Here is an 18,565-nt window from a genome sequence, read left to right as displayed (position 1 = left end):
TGAGCGTAAACTGTTTGTGCCATCCAAGGACCTGTAGGTACATAGTAAGCACTCAATAAATGCTGGCTAATATTAAAGGAGCCCTGGCGGTGCAGTGGTTAAGAGCTTGGCTGCTAACCAAAAGGCCGGCAGTTTGAGTCCACCAGCCACTCCTTGGAAACCCTGTGGGGCAGCTCTACCTATAGGGCTGCTGAGTCAGAATTGACTCGACATCAGTAGGTTTAGTATTTTAAAAGTGAATAATTTGTATGTTCTTCAAGGTCAGAGACTTTGTATCCCCAGTACCTTGCAGGGACACCATAAATATTTGATGAATGAAAGTCATCTAAATAATCCCTTAAATATTATTTCTTTTCTTCCTATAGTCCAGTGAAGCTCTTACAGTGTGTGGACCACAGCACTCATCCCGACTGTGCCGTACATTCGTAAGTGAATGCCTTAACCCAAATCTCTGTACTTTCCCAGGGTAATCAGTTCTTAGCATTCGTAGGACTCTGGTGAATTGCAAGGAGTCTTTGGGTGGTACAAATGGTTGACAAACTCTGCTGCTAACTGAAAGGTTGGAGGTTCGAACCTACTCAGAGAAGCTTTGGAAGAAAGGCCTGGTGATCTCCTTCTAAAAAATTAGTTATTGAAGACCCTACGGAGCACAGTTCTCTGACACACGTGGGGTCACCATGAGTTGGATTGGATTCAACGGCAAGTTGTTTGTTTGCTTTTGGTTGATGAATTGCAATATGATTTTATACCCAGACCCTAAAATGCCCAGCTGCAGAGTAAGGTTTGTCCTTCTGCACGGCACTTCTCTCAGTCTCTCCGAGCTACGAGGTTAGTGCCGACCTGACAGCCATCTGCTGAGCTGAGCTGAACGCAGGCTACGCTCTGTGGTCAGAGGCCGCCCTGAGAGGTCACTGGCTTCAGCAGAAATTCTTGAAGTGGGGCAGCAGGAAGGCCATTTACATTTTATTATGAATCTTAATAGAATTTAAAACCCCATTTATTGTTTTGAAAAAGTAGTACATATTACGCGGGGCAAAATTCAAAGGTAAAGGGTAGAGAAAGTGAATAGTAAGCTTCTTTCCTCTGTTCCTGTGTCACCCAGTTTCCCTACCCAGAGGCAGCTACTGTTTCCAGTTTCTTGTATGTCCTCCTGGAGATACTGTGTATGTGTCAAAGGAGCCCACATGGTACAGCGGTTAAATACTTGGCTGCCAACCAAAAGCCTGGTGGTTTAGACCCACCTAGTGGCTCTTTGGGAGAAACACCCGGCCATCTCCTTCAGTAAAGATTATAGCCTAGAAAACCCCGTGGGGGCAGTTTTACCCTGTCACGTAAGGTTGCTGTGAGTCAACATCAACTCGAAGGCACACAGCATCAGCATATATGTATGTATTTCTGTATCTGTGTAGAGCTAAGTAGTCTTTTTTAACACGATTCATGTAAGCGATAGCGTACATATGATTCTGCACCTTGTCTTTGCACTTAACAATGTGTTTTGGAGTTTGGACAGTTACTTATGAATTTAAGTGAGTCTCTGAGATTTCCATATCCAAAGATAAAGCTTCCTTATTCTTTTTTTTTTCTTTTAATAATATTTTATTGTGTTTCCTGTGAAGGTTTACACAGCAGGTTAGGTTCCTGTCCCACCATTTCTGTACAAGTTGAACAGGGACATTGGTTATGTTCTTCACAATGCATGAACATTCTCATTATTTCCATTCTCGTTAATGTAGCTTCCCTGCCCGCCCCCCCGCCCCATTGTTTTTAACAACTGTGGTATTCTTTCGTATGCACACAGCATGATTTATTAATCACTTGCCCTTAGGTGAACATTTAGCCATATTTAGCTGTTACTGGCAATAAAAAAGACTTCTTTTCCCTCAGCTTCCATTTCCTCAAAGTAATTTCTTTTGACATTCTGGTCCATCTCCCCCTGTATGTTTTAAATGCACAAACATACACATACACAGACTCAAGTGTAAGTTTGCTCATTTGTTTGTTTTTGGTTTTATTTTTATTTATTTGCTTTTCTTTTTGTACAAAAAGCAATTATGTTATACATATCGTTCTGCTCATAGCTCATAGCAACCCTATAGGACAGAGTAGAACTGCCCTATAGTTCCCAAGGAGCACCTAGCAGGTTCGAACTGCTGACCTTTTGGTTAGCAGCCGTAGCACTTAACCACTCCGCCACCAAGAGCCAGAATCAACTCAACAGCTTTGGGTTTGGTTTGGGTTTTGGATCGTTCTGCTGTGGGCTCTTTTCATTTGACAATATATGGACACCATCTTTTTAAGTACATTCACACCTCTGTCTCAGTCTCTTAGTGGCCACAGAGGATTCTGTAGGGTGGGTGCATCGTCGTTTATTTATTTGCCCCTACACCATGTAGCCAGTCATAGGCTGACTCAGTTGAAGGTTGTACTTGGAGTTGTTTTGTTATTATAAACAATGCTGAAATATAACCCTTGTTTATATACCTTGAACTCTTGTGCAATTATTTGTGTAGAATAATACAAACAAAAAAAGCCCAAACCTGTTGCTGGTGAGTTGATTCTGACTCATGGTGACCCCATAGGGTTTTCTTGGCTGTGATTCTTATGGAAGCAGATCACCAGGCCTTTCTTTCACAGAGCCACCTTTAGGTTGGTAGTCAAGCACAATCCATTTGTTCCACCCAGGGACCCTTAAAACCAAAACCAAACCCAGTGCCATAGAGTCGATTCCAACTCATAGCGACCCTATAGGACAGAGTAGAACTGCCCCATAGAGTTTCCAAGGAGCGCCTGGTGGATTTGAACTGCCAACCTCTTGGTTAGCAGCCATAGCACTTAACCACTACGCCACCAGGGATTCCCAGGGACCCTTGTGTAGGGTACATGACCAGAAATGGAGTTGCTAGGTCAAGGGTGCGTAGACTTTAATTGTGATAGTTTCTTTTGAATTTTGATATGTTTCAGAAAGGCTGCACCAGCGTATATGGTGGGGTATTCCTTACTGCATTTCTTCGCCAGAACTGGACATTACCTGTTCCTATATCTTCACCTCTACTTGTACGTATAGCTATGTCTAATCTTAGTCTCATTGGGTAAATGTGGTGCTTTAGTGTTGTTTTAATTTCTGATTCCACCACCTGAAATCTTTTCTTTTTCTCTCTGCTAAAACCATGCTTATTCTTGAGCACCTGACTCCAAATGTCCCTTCCTGTGTAAAGCTTTCCCATCCCCCAGCTGGATTTAGGGATTCCGCCCCCCTACCCCGCTGTGTTCCCCAGGACTCTGTACATAATTTGATTACAGCATTTAACACTTTCGTTTTTTTGCTATAAAATATTTTATTTGAATCCATTTTATAAAACTAGGTACTTGTATAGGACAAAGTAAATAAAAGAAGTGAAAGCTGTCTACTTGCCACTTAAGTGCCCCCAAATTTCTAGGCAGTTTTTCCCAACCAAGCTATCAAGCTGCTCAAGTGCATAATACAGGGAAGAAAGATCCAAGTTCCTGAGATCAGTCTAACACCAGATAAAGGATATTCTTTGTACCAGGGAGAAGGGGCAGCATGGTTCTCCACTTCTGTTCCAGCCGCAGATTAACTAGCAGGAAGCACCACTACTAGGTGTTGCAACCATCCCGACAGCATTTATCCGAGGGGTTAGACACCACACCTTAGGCCTTCAGTCGTCTATGGGAAGGGACACCTGCCCTGACTGGATTCCCAGGGCTCTCACACTTGATCCATGGATAATACACTGGTGGACATCTTAAAACCTCCTCATGGTGCTGCAGACCACCTGCGGGGCTCAGGAGCCTATAGGAGGCAACTGCACAAAGATGGCACCAGGTAAAGGGGACCACTGCTCTCCCCTCACTCAGGAGTAGCTTGGAGAGTTTCTGTGTCTACTTGCCAAATGCCTCCCCACACCAAGAAAAGAGTAGCCTTTAACTCTTTCTATCTCATGTTGTGTATCATCTGTCTGCCTCACTCAATTCGAAGATTAGATTAACTTCTTCTTTATGCATCTCTTAGTGTGTTTCATAGCCGTTGGACATAGCAGGAGTTCCATAAGTGCCTGTGGGGTCTGTTCTTCCATCTACAGGGGAACAGAAGTAATCAGACCTGGGTATTGACTATATGTAAGGCAGTGTGCTGTGTGCATCACACAGAGTGTCTTATCCACCCTTACGACTAGTCCCTAAGGTGGAGAGAGACTCCTCCATATAGCTTTCCTTCCTTTCTTTACTTAGTAATAAGACCAAAAAAACCCAGACTGTTGCCACTGAGTCAATTCCAACTCATGGCAACCCCATGTGTTACAGAGTAGAACTGCCCCATAGGGTGTTCTTGGCTGTAATCTTTGCAGAAGCAGATCACCAGGCCTTTCTTCCGTGGTGCTGCTGTAGTAGAATCTCTGAATTTTAGCTGGGCTCATGGGTGCCCAGAATAAAGGGTGTACTTCCTAGCCTCCCTCGCAGCTGTGGCCAAGTGATGTGTACAACTTTTGGGTTAAGCACTTACAAGGTAGGAGCATTCATTCCTTTTCACCTTTCCTTCTTGCTGGTGTATGGGCCCAAAGACATGGTAATGAGCCATCTTCAACTGGGCAGAGCAGAGCAACACTGCAGGAGGAGGCTGGATGCCCCTCATCCCCCTAGCATGGAGTCACTCTGTCAGTCTTCGACTGTTTCTGAGATAGACATAAACATCAATCTTGTCTAAGCCACTTCTATTTGTCATCATTTTTACAGCAGCCAAACTTGTATTTGAACTCATATAGGGAATTTCTGTTAGCCTCGTTTCAGAGAAGAAGAAACTCTGACTTTGAGGAGTTATCAAATGACTTGCCCAAGATCACCCAGTTAGCGCAGGTGGACCAGAATCTGAAGCAAGTCTGTGAAGTTTTCACAGTTCAGGCTGACAACCACCATGCTCCTTTCATTGTAAATTGGGACAACAGATTGACCATTCACCAGTATGTACACTTAGAGCTAACATCCCAGGGGTGGGTGAGAGATATGTCATCTCCCAAACTCTGTTGTCCATTCCCTATGGATTTGGAGTCCTCTCACAGGAGATAAAGAATAGTCTATGGACCTAAAATTAAATCCACCCTCATACCCCTGTTACTCAGAAACCTTCAATGGCTCCCTAGTACCAAGTCCAAACTTCTCGTCTGGTTTTCCAGGCTCTCCATAATCTTTCCAAACATGTCACCCACTGCTCCCCACCATGAACTTTCAGGCTAGTTTTGATCCACTTCCCTAAAAATGCCATGTGCTTTCCTTCTCACAAGCTATGACCACTGACCCTTTTGATGGTGCTAGCAAGGGTGGCTAGACTTCATCTTACATACTTTGGACACATCATCGGGAAGGATCAGTCACTAGAAAAGGACATTATGTTTGGTAAAGTAGAGGGTCAATGAAAATCAGGGAAATCCTCAATGAGCTGGTTTCACACAATAGCTGCAACAACAACAGGCGCAAACATGCCTATGATCATGAAGATGACATAGGACCGGAAAGTGTTTCAATCTGTGATACATAAGGTTGTCATGAGTCTGAGCCGACTCAATGGCAGCTAATGACAGCAAGAGCACTGCAGCTGGAGTCTGATGACCTCAATTTGACACTTTTCACATCTACAAAACTATAACTAATGGAAATCACTCCTCAAGTCTGTCACGAGGATTAAATAAAACAAGGTGTGTACAAATGCCCATCCCTCTAGACAGAGTGAGGCTCCTGAGCCTAGCCTGGATGGAGGGTTCAGGTTCCTGAAGACCAAAGTAGAGAGTGCACCTGTTAGAATTCTTTACTGCAAGCATCATACAGCAGCTCCAGTTCAGCACAAGAGGCATGCATTGAAGGGCTCTAGGTTGCTCACAGAAGCTTCCTGGGATTGCCAGAGAAGCAGGACTGAAAACTCCTTCAAAATTTTGACCAGGACTGCTCCAGGGGAGATGCCCTTGCTGTTCCTCTGGGTGTAGACACCTCAGAGAACCTGTGATGCTTGCACCTGGTTGCCCCTGCCACTCCTGCTCTGGGAACTGGTGTCTTGGGCACCACCATGGCTATAATGGATCCTGTGCAGCACCTCCTGCTTCAAGCCCCTTTGTCTCAACTCTGAGTCTGACATGAGTACATCTGATTGGCAGAGCTTTGGCCACTGTGCTCTAACCTCAAAGAGGCTGGGGGAAAGTGAGTGTCTGCTTTAAATCTACTCTCGTAGCTTTGAATATCACGGTGGCTCCAAAATTATCTCTAGTCCAGGCCCTCTTCTGAACCCCACGTTTGTGCATTCAGCAAGCTCCTCAATATTTCCACTTGTGTCTAATAGAGATTTCAGACTCAACATGTCCAAAACTGAACTCTTGAATTTAACCCACTAAACCCCGTTCACCCCTAGTCTTCCTATCTCAATTGATGGTCATTATTGTGTACTGTTGAACGATTCTGACTCACAGCAACTCTATGTAACACGGTAGAACTACCCTATAGGATTTTCTAGGCTGTGATCTTTACAGGAGGAGATCACCAGGTCTATTCTCCTATGGAGCTGCTGGTGGGTTCAAACTGCTAGCAAGTACTTTTGGTTATCAGGCAAGTGCTTAACCATTATGCCGCCAGGGCATCTTTAACTTTAGAATAAACCCCTCTTGTCATTGAGTCTATTCCAACTCATAGTGACCCTATAGGACAGAGGAGAGCTCCCCCATAGGGTTTCCAAGGAGCTGCTGGTAGATTTGAATTGCCGACCTTTTTGTTGGCAGTCTGAGCTCTGAACCACTGTGCCCCCAGGGCTCCAACTCTAGAATAGTCGTTTAAAAGTTTAGTCATGTCGCCCTATATCCCTCATGAATTCTAGCCAATAGATTCAACAACATATCAAAAAAATAATTCACCATGACCAAGCGGGATTCATACCAGGTATGCAGGGATAGTTCAACATTAGAAAAACAATTAATGTAATCCATCATATAAATAAAAGACAAGAATCACATGATTTTATCAATTGATGCAGAAAAGGCATTTGACAAAGTTCAACACCCATTCATGATAAAAACTCTCAGCAAAATAGGAATAGAAGGAAAATTCCTCAACATAATAAACGGCATTTATACAAAGCCAACAGATAATATCATCCTCATTGGAGAGTCTGAAAGCAGACAAGGATGTCCTTTATCACCACTCTTATTCAACATTGTGCTGGAGGTCCTAGCCAGAGCAATTAGGCTAGATAAAGAAATAAAGGGCATCCAGATTGGTAAGGAAGAAGTAAAAGAATGTCTATTTGCAGATGACATAATTTTATACACAGAAAACCCTAAAGAATCCTCAAGAAAACTACTGAAACTGATAGTTCAGCAGAGTATCAGGATACAAGATAAACATATAAAAATCAGTTGGATTCCTCTACACCAACAAAAAGAACATCAAAGAGGAAATCACCAACTCAATACCATTTACAATAGCCTCCAAGAAGATAAAATACTTAGGAATAAATCTTACCAGAGATATAAAAGACTTATACAAAGAAAACTACAATACACTTCTGCAAGAAACCAAGAGAGACTTATATAAGTGAAAAAACATACCTTGCTCATGGATCGGAAGACTTAACACTGTAAAAATGTCTATACTACCAAAAGCAGTCTATAGATACAATGCAATTCTGATCCAAATTCCAACAACATTTTTTAATGAGATGGAGAAACAAATCACCAACTTCGTATGGAAGGGAAAGAGGCCCTGGATAAGTAAAGCATCACTGAAAAAGAAGAACAAAGTGGGAGGTCTCACTCTACCTGATTTTAGAACCTATTATACTGCCACAGTCCCCCACCTGTCTGTCAGTTTGTTGAACTATGGGAGCTTGCCTGTTGCTGGAAGCTATGCCACCGGTATTCAGATACCAGCAGGGTCACCCATGGAGGACAGGTTTCAGCTGAGCTTCCAGACTAAGACAGACTAGGAAGAAGGACCCGGCAGTCTACTTCTGAAAAGTATTAGCCAGTGAAAACCTTATGAATAGCAGCGGAACATTGTCTGATATAGTGCTGCAAGATGAGCCCCCCAGGTTGGAAGGGACTTAAAAGATGACTGGGGAAGAGCTGCCTCCTCAGAATAGAATTGACCTTAATGACGTGGATGGAGTAAAGCTTTCGGGACCTTCATTTGCTGATGTGGCACGACTCAAAATGAGAAGAAACAGCTGCAAACATCCATTAATAATTGGAACCTGGAATGTAAGAAGTATGAATCTAGGAAAATTGGAAATCGTCAGAAATGAAATGGAACACATAAACATCGATATCCTATGCATTAGTGAGCTGAAATGGAGTGGTATTGGCCATTTTGAATCAGACAATGATATAGTCTACTATGCTGGGAATGACAACTTGAAGAGGAACGGTGTTGCATTCATCGTCAAAAAGAACATTTCAAGATCTATCCTGAAGTACAATGCTGTCAGTGATAGGATAATATCTATGCGCCTACAAGGGAGACCAGTTAATACGACTAGTATTCAAAGTTACGCACCAACCACTAGGGCCAAAGATGAAGAAATAGAAGGTTTTTATCAGCTGCTGCAGTCTGAAATTGATCGAACATGCAATCAAGATGCATTGATAATTACTGGTGATTTTAGTGTGAAAGTTGGAAACAAAGAAGGATCAGTAGTTGGAAAATATGGCCTTGGTGATAGAAACAATGCTGCAGATCGAATGATAGAATTTTGCAAGACCAATGACTTCTTCTTTGCAAATACCTTCTTTTACCAACATAAACGGTGACTAAACACATGGACCTTGCCAGATGGAGCACACAGAAATCAAATAGACTACATCTGTGGAAAGAGAGAATGGAAAAGCTCAATATCATCAGTCAGAACAAGGCCAGGGGCCGACTGTGGAACAGACCATCGATTGCTCATCTGCAAGTTCAAGCTGAAACTGAAGAAAATCAGAGCAAGTCCGCGAGAGCCAAAATATGACCTTGAGTATATCCCACCTGAATTCAGAGACCATCTGAAGAATAGATTTGACGCATTGAACACTAGTGTCCGAAGACCAGACGACTTGTGGAATGACATCAAGGACATCATCCATGAAGAAAGCAAGAGGTCACTGAAAAGACAGGAAAGAAAGAAAAGACCAAGAAGGATGTCAGAGGAGACTCTGAAACTTGCTCTTGAAATTCGAGCAGCTAAAGCAAAAGAAAGAATTGATGAAGTAAAAGAACTGAACAGAAGATTTCAAAGGGCCTCTCGAGAAGACAAAGTAAAGAGCTGGAGATGGAAAACCAAAAGGGAAGATTACATGCTTGGTGTTTCTCAAGCTGAAAGACCTGAAGAAAAAATTCAAGCCTTGAGTTGAAATAGTGAAGGATTCTATGGGGAAAATATCAAACGACACAGAAAGTATCAAAAGAAGATGGAAGGAATACACAGAGTCATTATACCAAAAAGAATTAGTCGATGTTCAACCATTTCAAGAGGCGGCATATGATCAGGAACTGATGGTACTGAAGGAAGAAGTCCAAACTGCTCTGAAGGCACTGGCGAAAAAACAAGGCTCCAGGATTTGATGCAATATCAATTGAGATGTTTCAACAAACAGATGCAGTGCTGGAGGTGCTCACTCATCTATGCGAAGAAATATGGAAGACAGCTTCCTGGCCAACTGACTGGAAGAGATCTATATTTATGCCTATTCGCAAGAAAGGTGATCCAACCAAATGTGGAAATTATAGAACAATATCATTAATATCACACGCAAGCAAAATTTTGCTGAAGATCATTCAAAAACAGCTGTAGCAGTATATCAACAGGGAACTGCCAGAAATTCAGGCTGATTTCAGAAGAGGACTTGGAACCAGGGATATCAGTGCTGATGTCAGATGGATCCTGGCTGAAAGCAGAGAATACCAGAAGGATGTTTACCTGTGTTTTATTGACTGTGCAAAGGCATTCGGCTGTGTGGATCATAACAAACTATGGATAACACTGTGAAGAATGGGAATTCCAGAACACTTAATTGTGCTCATGAGGAACCTTTACATAGATCAAGAGGCAGTTGTTCGGACAGAACAAGGGGATACTGATTGGTTTAAAGTCAGGAAGGGTGTGTGTGAGGGTTGTATTCTTTCCCCATACCTATTCAATGTGTATGCTGAGCAAATAATCCGAGAAGCTGGACTATATGAAGAAGAACGGAACGTCAGGATTGGAGGAAGACTCATTAACAACCTGCGTTATGCAGATGACACAACCGTGCTTGCTGAAAGTAAAGAGGACTTGAAGCACTTACTAATGAAGATCAAAGACCACAGCCTTCAGTATGGATTACACCTCAACATAAAGAAAACAAAAATCTTCACAACTGGACCAATGAGCAACATCGTGGATAAACGGAGAAAAGATTAAAGTTGTCAAGGATTTCATTTTACTTGGATCCACAATCAACAGCCATGGAAGCAGCAGTCAAGAAATCAAAAGACGCATTGCATTGGGTAAATCTGCTGCAAAGGACCTCTTTAAAGTGTTGAAAAGCAAAGATGTCACCCTGAAGACTAAGGTGCGCCTGACCCAAGCCATGGTATTTTCAGTCGCATCATATGCATGTGAAAGCTGGACAATGAAGAAGGAAGACCAAAGAAGAATTGATGCCTTTGAATTGTGGTGTTGGCGAAGAATATGGAATATACCATGGACTGCAAGAAGAACGAATAAATCTGTCTTGGAAGCAGTACAACCAGAATGCTCCTTAGAAGCAAGGATGGCGAGACTGTGTCTTAAATACTTTGGACTTGTCATCAGGAGGGATCAGCCTCTGGAGAAGGATATCATGCTTGGCAGAGTACAGGGTCAGCGGAAAAGAGGAAGACCCTCAAAGAGGTGGATTGACACAGTGGCTGCAACAATAGGCTCAAACATAACAATGATTGTAAGGATGGCGCACAACTGGGCAGTGTTTTGTTCAGTTGTGTGTAGGGTCACTATGAGTTGGAGCCAACTCGACGGCACCGAACGACAACAACAACGGGGAGAGCAACACATTCACCCTCCTTTGCTCCGGGAGGGAAGAGACCAATAGTTGTGTCTTAGATGGCTGCTTGCAAGCTTTTAAGACCCCAGATGTTGCTACCCCCCAAAGTAGGATGCAGAACATTGTCTTTATGTACTATGTTGTGATAACTGATATAGATGTTCCCCAAGTCTATGGTCCTTTGTCTTCTAGCCTAGGAGCTTCATCCCATGAGATGTTTGGTTATGTCTAAGAGGATTCCTTTTCTATACCTCTTGTGTGCTCTATATGAGCTGCACCAACAGAAATAGCCACCGCCGAACCTGTATTTGCCGATTGACTTGATGGCACTGGGTTTGGCTTTTTTTTTTTTAATGCTCCCTTACATCCTCCCACACTTCTTGGCATATCTATATACCTATTTGTCCATTTTTAAATTATCGTTTGTTAATACTATCGGTGCCGGATACACTAAGCTATATTAAAAAAAGTCACCATAAAAAAAAAAAAACATAGTTGCCCTTTATTCTTGCATTCCTCTTGGTGTTCTCTCTTGGAAGGCAGGAATTTTCACCTGTTCTGTTCACTGATGTGTGTATCCCAAGCACCTAGAATAGATCCTGCAACATAGCAGGCTCTTTGGTGTGAATAAATGAGTGAATGAATGATTGACTTCTACCCTGAGGAGGGACAGGTTTAGAAATAAAGGGTGTTCAAAGGTGCTAGAAAGGTGAAAGGAATGACACCTGTCCTACCAGAACCTTGGGAATGACAGCATATAGATCAGTTCTACATTATGATGGCAAGAAACAGAAAACGACTGGGACTGACTCACGTATCTGAAGTATTATAAAAAGAAAAAGCAATATTTTCAACTTATGTTTTCAAATAACTAAACTAAAAAAGCTTAAGGTTAGAACATTCAAGGGAATTGGAGTAAGTGTGAAGCCCGCTTAAAAATCGACAGAATTCACCAGGTTTTAAAATAGAACAGTACAATTCATAAATGGAATAGAAAATTGTATTGAAAAATCAGGCTTTTGAATTTATAAATTCAATAGCTAGAATTAATTTTTAAAACCAAAGTAACTGCAGATAATTTTTCCTGTGCAGAAAAGCTGCTCTCAAGCAGAAAACTTGTATTGACACGAAAAGCTTGTAAAGCTGAAGTGTAAGAGGCAAACCAATGCATAGAGCGTAAACCCATATGTGTCCAGCAAAGGAAAGCAGAGCTTTATGTTTTTATTTGTGCATAATATTGGACGTAAATGGCAGAAATAGGTCTGAGAAGACGAACTCTAAATTGCTAACCGTGGTTACTTCTAGGCAAAGGAGTGGGAGCTGGAGACAGATGAGGGGATCTTGTCATTATCACTGTGTTTATTTCTGTATTATTTTAATTTTTAAAGAATAAAGATAAATGTGTTATTATATTAATTAGGTAATTATTTAAAAGCAAAAAAAAAAAAAAGGATCAATTTTGAATGAGACAAGCCTTGACATTAACTGAACCAGAAGTGCAATTACACAAAATGTCCTGCAGGGGGAGGCATGGTCCAAGTTAAAAAAAAAAAAATTAGGCGGATGGAAATTCCTTTAGCAATCAGATGGAGTCGGGAACCTTTAAGGACGAGCCTTTAGTCCAGCACCATGGGATGAATTCCCAAACCAACGTTAGATAGTTCCATGATTTTTTTTTAAATGCATCTTTTAATTGGCTTACAACAACTCAGTAATTTCTGTTTCAAAAACATCCAGTGATCAGGATTTTGAGTTTGTAAGTCAGAACAGGTTTTTCTTCACCAGTTAAACTGTAAGGATGTAGTGCCCATCAATAGGGACTGGCTAACTTTATCCACACAGTAAGTACTTCCATACAATAAGAATAGTAGGCAGCCAGGAGGAAGAATGAGTTAGCTCCGTATGTATCAATATGGAAATATGTCCAAGATAAGATGTTACGTGAAAAAAGCAAGTTGGAGATTACGTTTGTGCTTAGATAAAAGGATCTATGGACATGTGTGTGTATCACATTCCTAGAAGGATAATTAAACTATCAATGGTGATTCTCTATGGAAAATGGAAATAAGGTGACTGAGAGACTTTGACTTTTCACTTTATAACTTTCTGTACAAGCTGAATTTTTCTATGATGTGCATGTATATTTTTGAAAGTAGGCTTCATAACCAATACTGACACTTTCCTTATTTCCTTTTTAATTTGCAGGGCAGCAGCTTCTACTTAAAGAGAAATCCCATCTCTTTGTGAAGAACAAAGTGTCAGCCCTGTAATTCCTTTCTTAGTGGCTTTGGCTTCAGGTACTCAAATATAGCTAACAACTCAGCTGTGCCACCTTAACCAGCCCAGCCCTGCCACCTGTCCTTGTATGAAGTCATCCTTCTTGTTCTGAGTATGCCAAGTGACTCCCTTGTCTAGAGAAGCTTGTTGCTGGCAAAACTGTACATGCAGTTATTTTTTAATGTGACTTACATGGTCAGGATAGCAGACACAAGAGTGTAGCCTAGTCCCATTTAACAGGTTACAGCTTCCGTATTAGAATTCAAGCAAATTATTTTTTTCCTATTTTTTAAAATTGTGCTTTAAATGAAGGTTTACAGAGCAAATTAGTTTCTCATTAAACAATTAATACACATATTGTTCTGTGACGTTGGTTGCCAACCCCATGATGTGTTAACACTCTCCCCTTCTCGATCTTGGGTTTCCCATTACCAGCTTTCCTGTCCCCTCCTGCCTTCTCGTCCTTGCCCCTGGGCTGGTACTCCCAGTCAGTCTTGTTTTGTTTTATGGACCTGTCTTATCTTTGGCTGAGGTGTGAACCGTAGGAGTGACTTCATTACTGAGCTGGAAGGGTGCCCGTACTCTTGGGGTTTCTCCAGTCTCTGTCAGACTTTTCTTAAAATGGTACGATGCAGTGAGGCCCGGACTGTTTGTTGTATAATCAAACATCTTCAGAAAATTTGAATAGAATTGTATTTCATATTTTTTCATACCCCCAGAAAGAGCACACCGCATACTTATTGATAGCTTAAGATGTATTTGCACTATATAAATTTATATAGAGAGAGCCCTTGTGGAGCAGTGGTTAAAGAGCTTGGCTGCTAACCAAAGGTAGGCAGTTCAAATCCACCAGCTGCTCCTTAGAAACCCTATGTGGCAGTTCTACCCCATCCTATACGATCGCTATGAGTCAAAATCAACTTGACAGCAAGTCGAGTATATCCGATATAACAAAGATTTACACACAAAGATGTTCATTCAGTGGGTATTTATAACGGGTGAAAAAACAAAGTGTCCCATAATAAAGATGTGTTTACATATGGTTTGATACATCTATAAGATAGAAAATCTTTCAACTAGTAAAAATCATGTTTACAAACTATATGTCCTTCAACTGGTGAAGGGTAAAACAAACTATGGTACATCTATACAGTGGAATACTAATCAGCAAAAAAAATCACCAGCTATTGATACACATACAACATGGTTAATCTCAAATGCATTATGCTAAGTAAAAGAAGCCAGTCTCAGAAGGCTACATATTGTGTGATTCCATGGATATGACGTTCTGAAAAAGGCAAAGCTATAGGAATGGAGAACAGATCAGTGGTTGCCAGGGGTTAGGGCTAAGAAGAAGCTAACTTCAAAGGGCAGCGTGAGGGAATTCCTGGGGGTGATGAAATTGCTCTGTATCCTGGTTGTGGTGGTGGCTACATGAATCTATGCATTTGTCAAAACTCATAGGACTATACACCAAAAGAATAAGTTTCACTCTATATAAATTAAAAATAAATCATGTTTGCGAAGGATTTAATGACATTAGAAATGTCAACAATAAGTGCAAGAGATGCGATATAAAACTTTATCATATGATCAATTGTCCAAAATATAATATAAATAGATAATATTATGAGTGTATGTTTACATGATACACATATGTTGTAAGTGAATGAAAAGAAAGGAAATAAACCAAAAAGCAAAAGGATTATCTCTGGATGGTGATCCTTTTTTTTTTTAAACCTTTTATTGAGTTTTTGGTGAAAGTTTACATAGCAAATTAGGTTACACAGTAAGGAGAGGGCACACTTGGGAGCCAGGTCAAGCTCAGAAAGGTTAAGGAAACAGATTGTGGGAAGTGAGCCTGTGGAAGAATGAAATCCAAGAAGACCTGGCATGTGGTGGGATGCTTGTTGGGTGCAACCACTGGTATATATTGTGTAAGTGGTGCCAGCTTCTCAGAGAAGCTGTGCCCAGCTGGGCATTGTCAAACCCAGTAGCTTTCTGTAACCCAGACACACCCTGCCTTTTCACTCCTGGGGGTGCGAGGGTCTTTGGCTATGCTGGTCCCTCTAGACTGGTTTCCCTTCCTGCTCTGCCACCCACTTAGCTGACTTGAAGACCCATCTTAAGCATCACCTTCTCACTGAACCCTTCTGTACCCTCACCACCAGGCCCCTAGTTGTTTCTTTCCCCTGCTTCCCAGCCCCCTATGAATTCCCCTAACGTGGTCCGTGCCCCTGTGTCGTCATTGTCTGAGCACTTGCCTGATTTCATGCTGGCCCTGTGGCTTCAGCAAAGACTCCCCCCTCTTTGCATCCCCTGGCCTCACCATACCTAGACAAAGTAGACATTCCATACGATGTTTTAATGAGAGAATGGGTAAGTGAGTGGACTGAGCTTCAGAGAAGAGAACATATGGGGAGTGACTCTTTAATTTCCTTTTAATTTAAGTTTTGCTGGAGGAGTTCAGGAGTGTATTTATGTTATTGTAATAAAGCACTTAAAATGCATGATATATCACTAGTATGGATGGGAGGAGCAGGGATGGAGAATGATAAGTGGTATTAAGTTTTGGCATATCGAGGAAGGGAGAAGAAAGGCCCAGCCAACTTCCATGTCATCCTTTTTTCTCAGGTCCAACCTGGCTTCTGAGGTTAATCCCGCAGAAGTCCAGCCAAGGGGAGTCTCTTAGGACAGGCTTGGAGAACACAGTGTCCCCTGCCTGTGCGTTGCCTGGGTGATGAGTCCATTTACACCACAATCACTCACAGCATGCTGGCTTGGGACTTAATTAGGTGCTGTCCTTTTGAGTTCCGTGGAAAAGGAACTGTTTTATTTAAAAATTAAAAAACTTTGATTGTGAATAAAAAGTCATGATACCTGCTCACTTGAAAGAATTTAAATGACACAGAAAAATTGTGAAGAAGGCAATAAATACCATCTATCATCCTGCATCCAAAGAAGTAGACTTTTTTTTTTTTTTTTATGTGTGTTCATATCCAGGGGCCCTGGTGGCGCAGTTGTTGAGAACTTGGCTGCTAACCAAAAGGTCAGCTGTTTGAATCCACCAGCCGCTCCTTGGAAACCCTACGGGGCAGCTCCATGCTGTCCTACACGGTCGCTATGAGTCGGAATCAACTAGATGGCCATGGCTGGTGGTGGTGGTGGTTGTGGTTCATACACAAGAAGGAGTTCCCAGGTGGTGCAAAGGGTTAATACCCTTGACTGCTAACAGAAGGGTTGGAGGATTGAGTCCACACAGAGGCTCTTCTGAAAAAAAGCCTGGTGATCTACTTCTAAAAGTTCAGCCATTGAACGCCCTATGAACACAGCTCTACTCTGACACACGTGGGGTCACCAGGAGTCTGAACAGGCTCCATGGCAACTGGTTTGGCTTATACGTGCATTCATATTTTTTAAACACATGACACTCTCCTTTGCCATCAGGAGTGCAACCCAGAGGAGAGTCATTAAACCACAGGTTTTATTTTTTTACATTTTAAAATGCTTATTTTGAATATATAATTGCCTTTTTTTAAGACAGGGAACAGAGGCCCCTCCACCAAATCTGCAAACAGAGTAACAGGAAGTGGCCCAGGACGCAGAGACAAAGCCATTCCCCAGAAGAATGGGGCAGGGTATCAGAAAAATCGCCTGAAAACTTCTTTAAAGCTGTCTTTCAGAAGCAGCTGGAGAAAACCAGCCCAAGGGACATGCGCAGAACATCCACCCGTGACTGCTGTGTGACCTTCCACCGGGAGACTGTGCAGATGCAACACCCCATAATAAGTCCTGCTATGAATCCCAGAGGCCTCTGGGACAGGAGCCATCTTGGAAAGCTGCTGCGCCCACACCGTAGATAACATATCCCCCCCCGCCTGTGCCTATGAATAAACATGATTCTTTTCCTGCCCAAGAACTTTTAAACACCCAGGTTAGTCTTTTGTTCTGTGAGACGGGGTAAGCGTTGCTTTAGGCCCTCCTCATCTCTGCTTGCAAGCCTCTTCAATAAAGCTTTGTGTGGAAAACTCCATGTGCCTTACCTGCTCATTCTTGACCAGTGAGAGGCAAGAACCCTATTCTGGTAACACTAACTGCTGTCTTTGCTCCTAATTATTTTTCCTCCTTTCCAGCCTAACTTTCACGGTGCTGCCTGGGCAGCCCTCCTAAGCTAGGGTCCTGATTGCATCACTCCCTTGCTCAAAATCATCAGTGGCTCCCTGTTGTTGTTGTTAGGTGCCGTTAAGTTGGTTCCGACTAACAGTGACCTTATGTAAAACAGAATGAAACACTGCCTTGTACTGTGCCATCCTCACAATCATTGCTACGCTTTGAGCCTGTTCTTGCCGCCACTGTGTCAGTCCATCTCATTGAGGGTCTTTCTCTTTTTCGCTGACCCTGTACTTTACCAAGCATGATGTCCTGCAGGGACTGGTGTCTCCTGATAACATGTCCAAAGTATGTGAGACATAGTCTTGCCGTCCTTGCTTCTAAGGAGCATTCTGTTTGTACTTCTGTAACCGAACTCCACTCAGTTTCTTGTCCTGTCCTATCAGCCTATTGAAACAAGACAGACACTAATTGCAAGGGAAACAGAAAGTGGCAAGTTTATTGCAAGGGAAACAGAAAGTGGCAAGTGTATTGTCCGCCCATACTAGGAGCTACTGGGTTGTGGGGGGGCTAGCAACCGTAAGGCCATGTGCTCTCCATCTGAGGGTGCTGGGGAGCTTTTTGTTTCTAATGGCATCGGTGGTTGGGTTTGGTATCCGGAACTCTCCGCCCTTAGTCCTCCCATGCCCATATTTGGAGGTCTGGATAATAAATCATCTTCTGTCAGATGTCCGTGTAGTGGGACCCCTCGCTTCTAAAATGGAATTGGTTGAAATCATGGGCTGGGAAATAACCATTCTTTCCAGGATGTGATCTCTTCAATCTGCACGTGCTTCAAGGTGTAGCTTGGGCCAGTTCAACAGATGGAGCCACTATCTGCTGCAACTTCCTGAAAAATGTTGCTCAAAACAAGCTCTTGGTTAGCAAGACAAAGAAAGAGGGGGAAGGGTGTTGACTGGGGTTTTCACTTCTTCCAAGACAGATTTGTTCATTCTTTTGGCAGTCCATGGTATATTCTATATTCTTTGCCAACACCACAATTCAAAGGCATCAATTATTCTTTAGTCTTCCTAATTCATCATCTATACCTAGAATGCATGCATGTATATGAGGTGATTGAAAACACC

At 42.3% G+C, this 18,565-nt stretch overlaps 1 protein-coding gene across 4 annotated transcripts in view; it reads left to right on the top strand.

Annotated features, from left to right (window-relative positions):
- Positions 1-17,353, top strand: part of BST1 (bone marrow stromal cell antigen 1) — a 42,107-nt gene extending 24,754 nt beyond the window's left edge. The window contains exons 8-11 of one of the 4 annotated variants that reach the window (XR_007517698.1): positions 366-425; positions 2,962-3,054; positions 13,257-13,348; positions 16,869-16,951. Coding sequence is in view for 3 of the 4 variants with exons in the window: in XM_049886465.1 (XP_049742422.1) it covers positions 366-425; positions 2,962-3,054; positions 16,873-17,191 (472 nt within the window). In the remaining variant the exon portion in view is untranslated. Of the gene's footprint in view, positions 1-365; positions 426-2,961; positions 3,055-13,256; positions 16,277-16,868 lie in introns of those variants that run through there. The other 3 variants (XM_049886465.1, XM_049886466.1, XM_049886467.1) reach the window with 3 other exon arrangements.
- Positions 17,354-18,565: the final 1,212 nt, after the last annotated feature.

The sequence above is a fragment of the Elephas maximus genome, chromosome 5, assembly GCF_024166365.1.
Source record: "Elephas maximus indicus isolate mEleMax1 chromosome 5, mEleMax1 primary haplotype, whole genome shotgun sequence".
NCBI lineage: Eukaryota > Metazoa > Chordata > Mammalia > Proboscidea > Elephantidae > Elephas > Elephas maximus.
The sequence above is the reverse complement of the archived record's forward strand: the minus strand, read 5'-3'. Positions and strand labels throughout refer to the sequence as shown.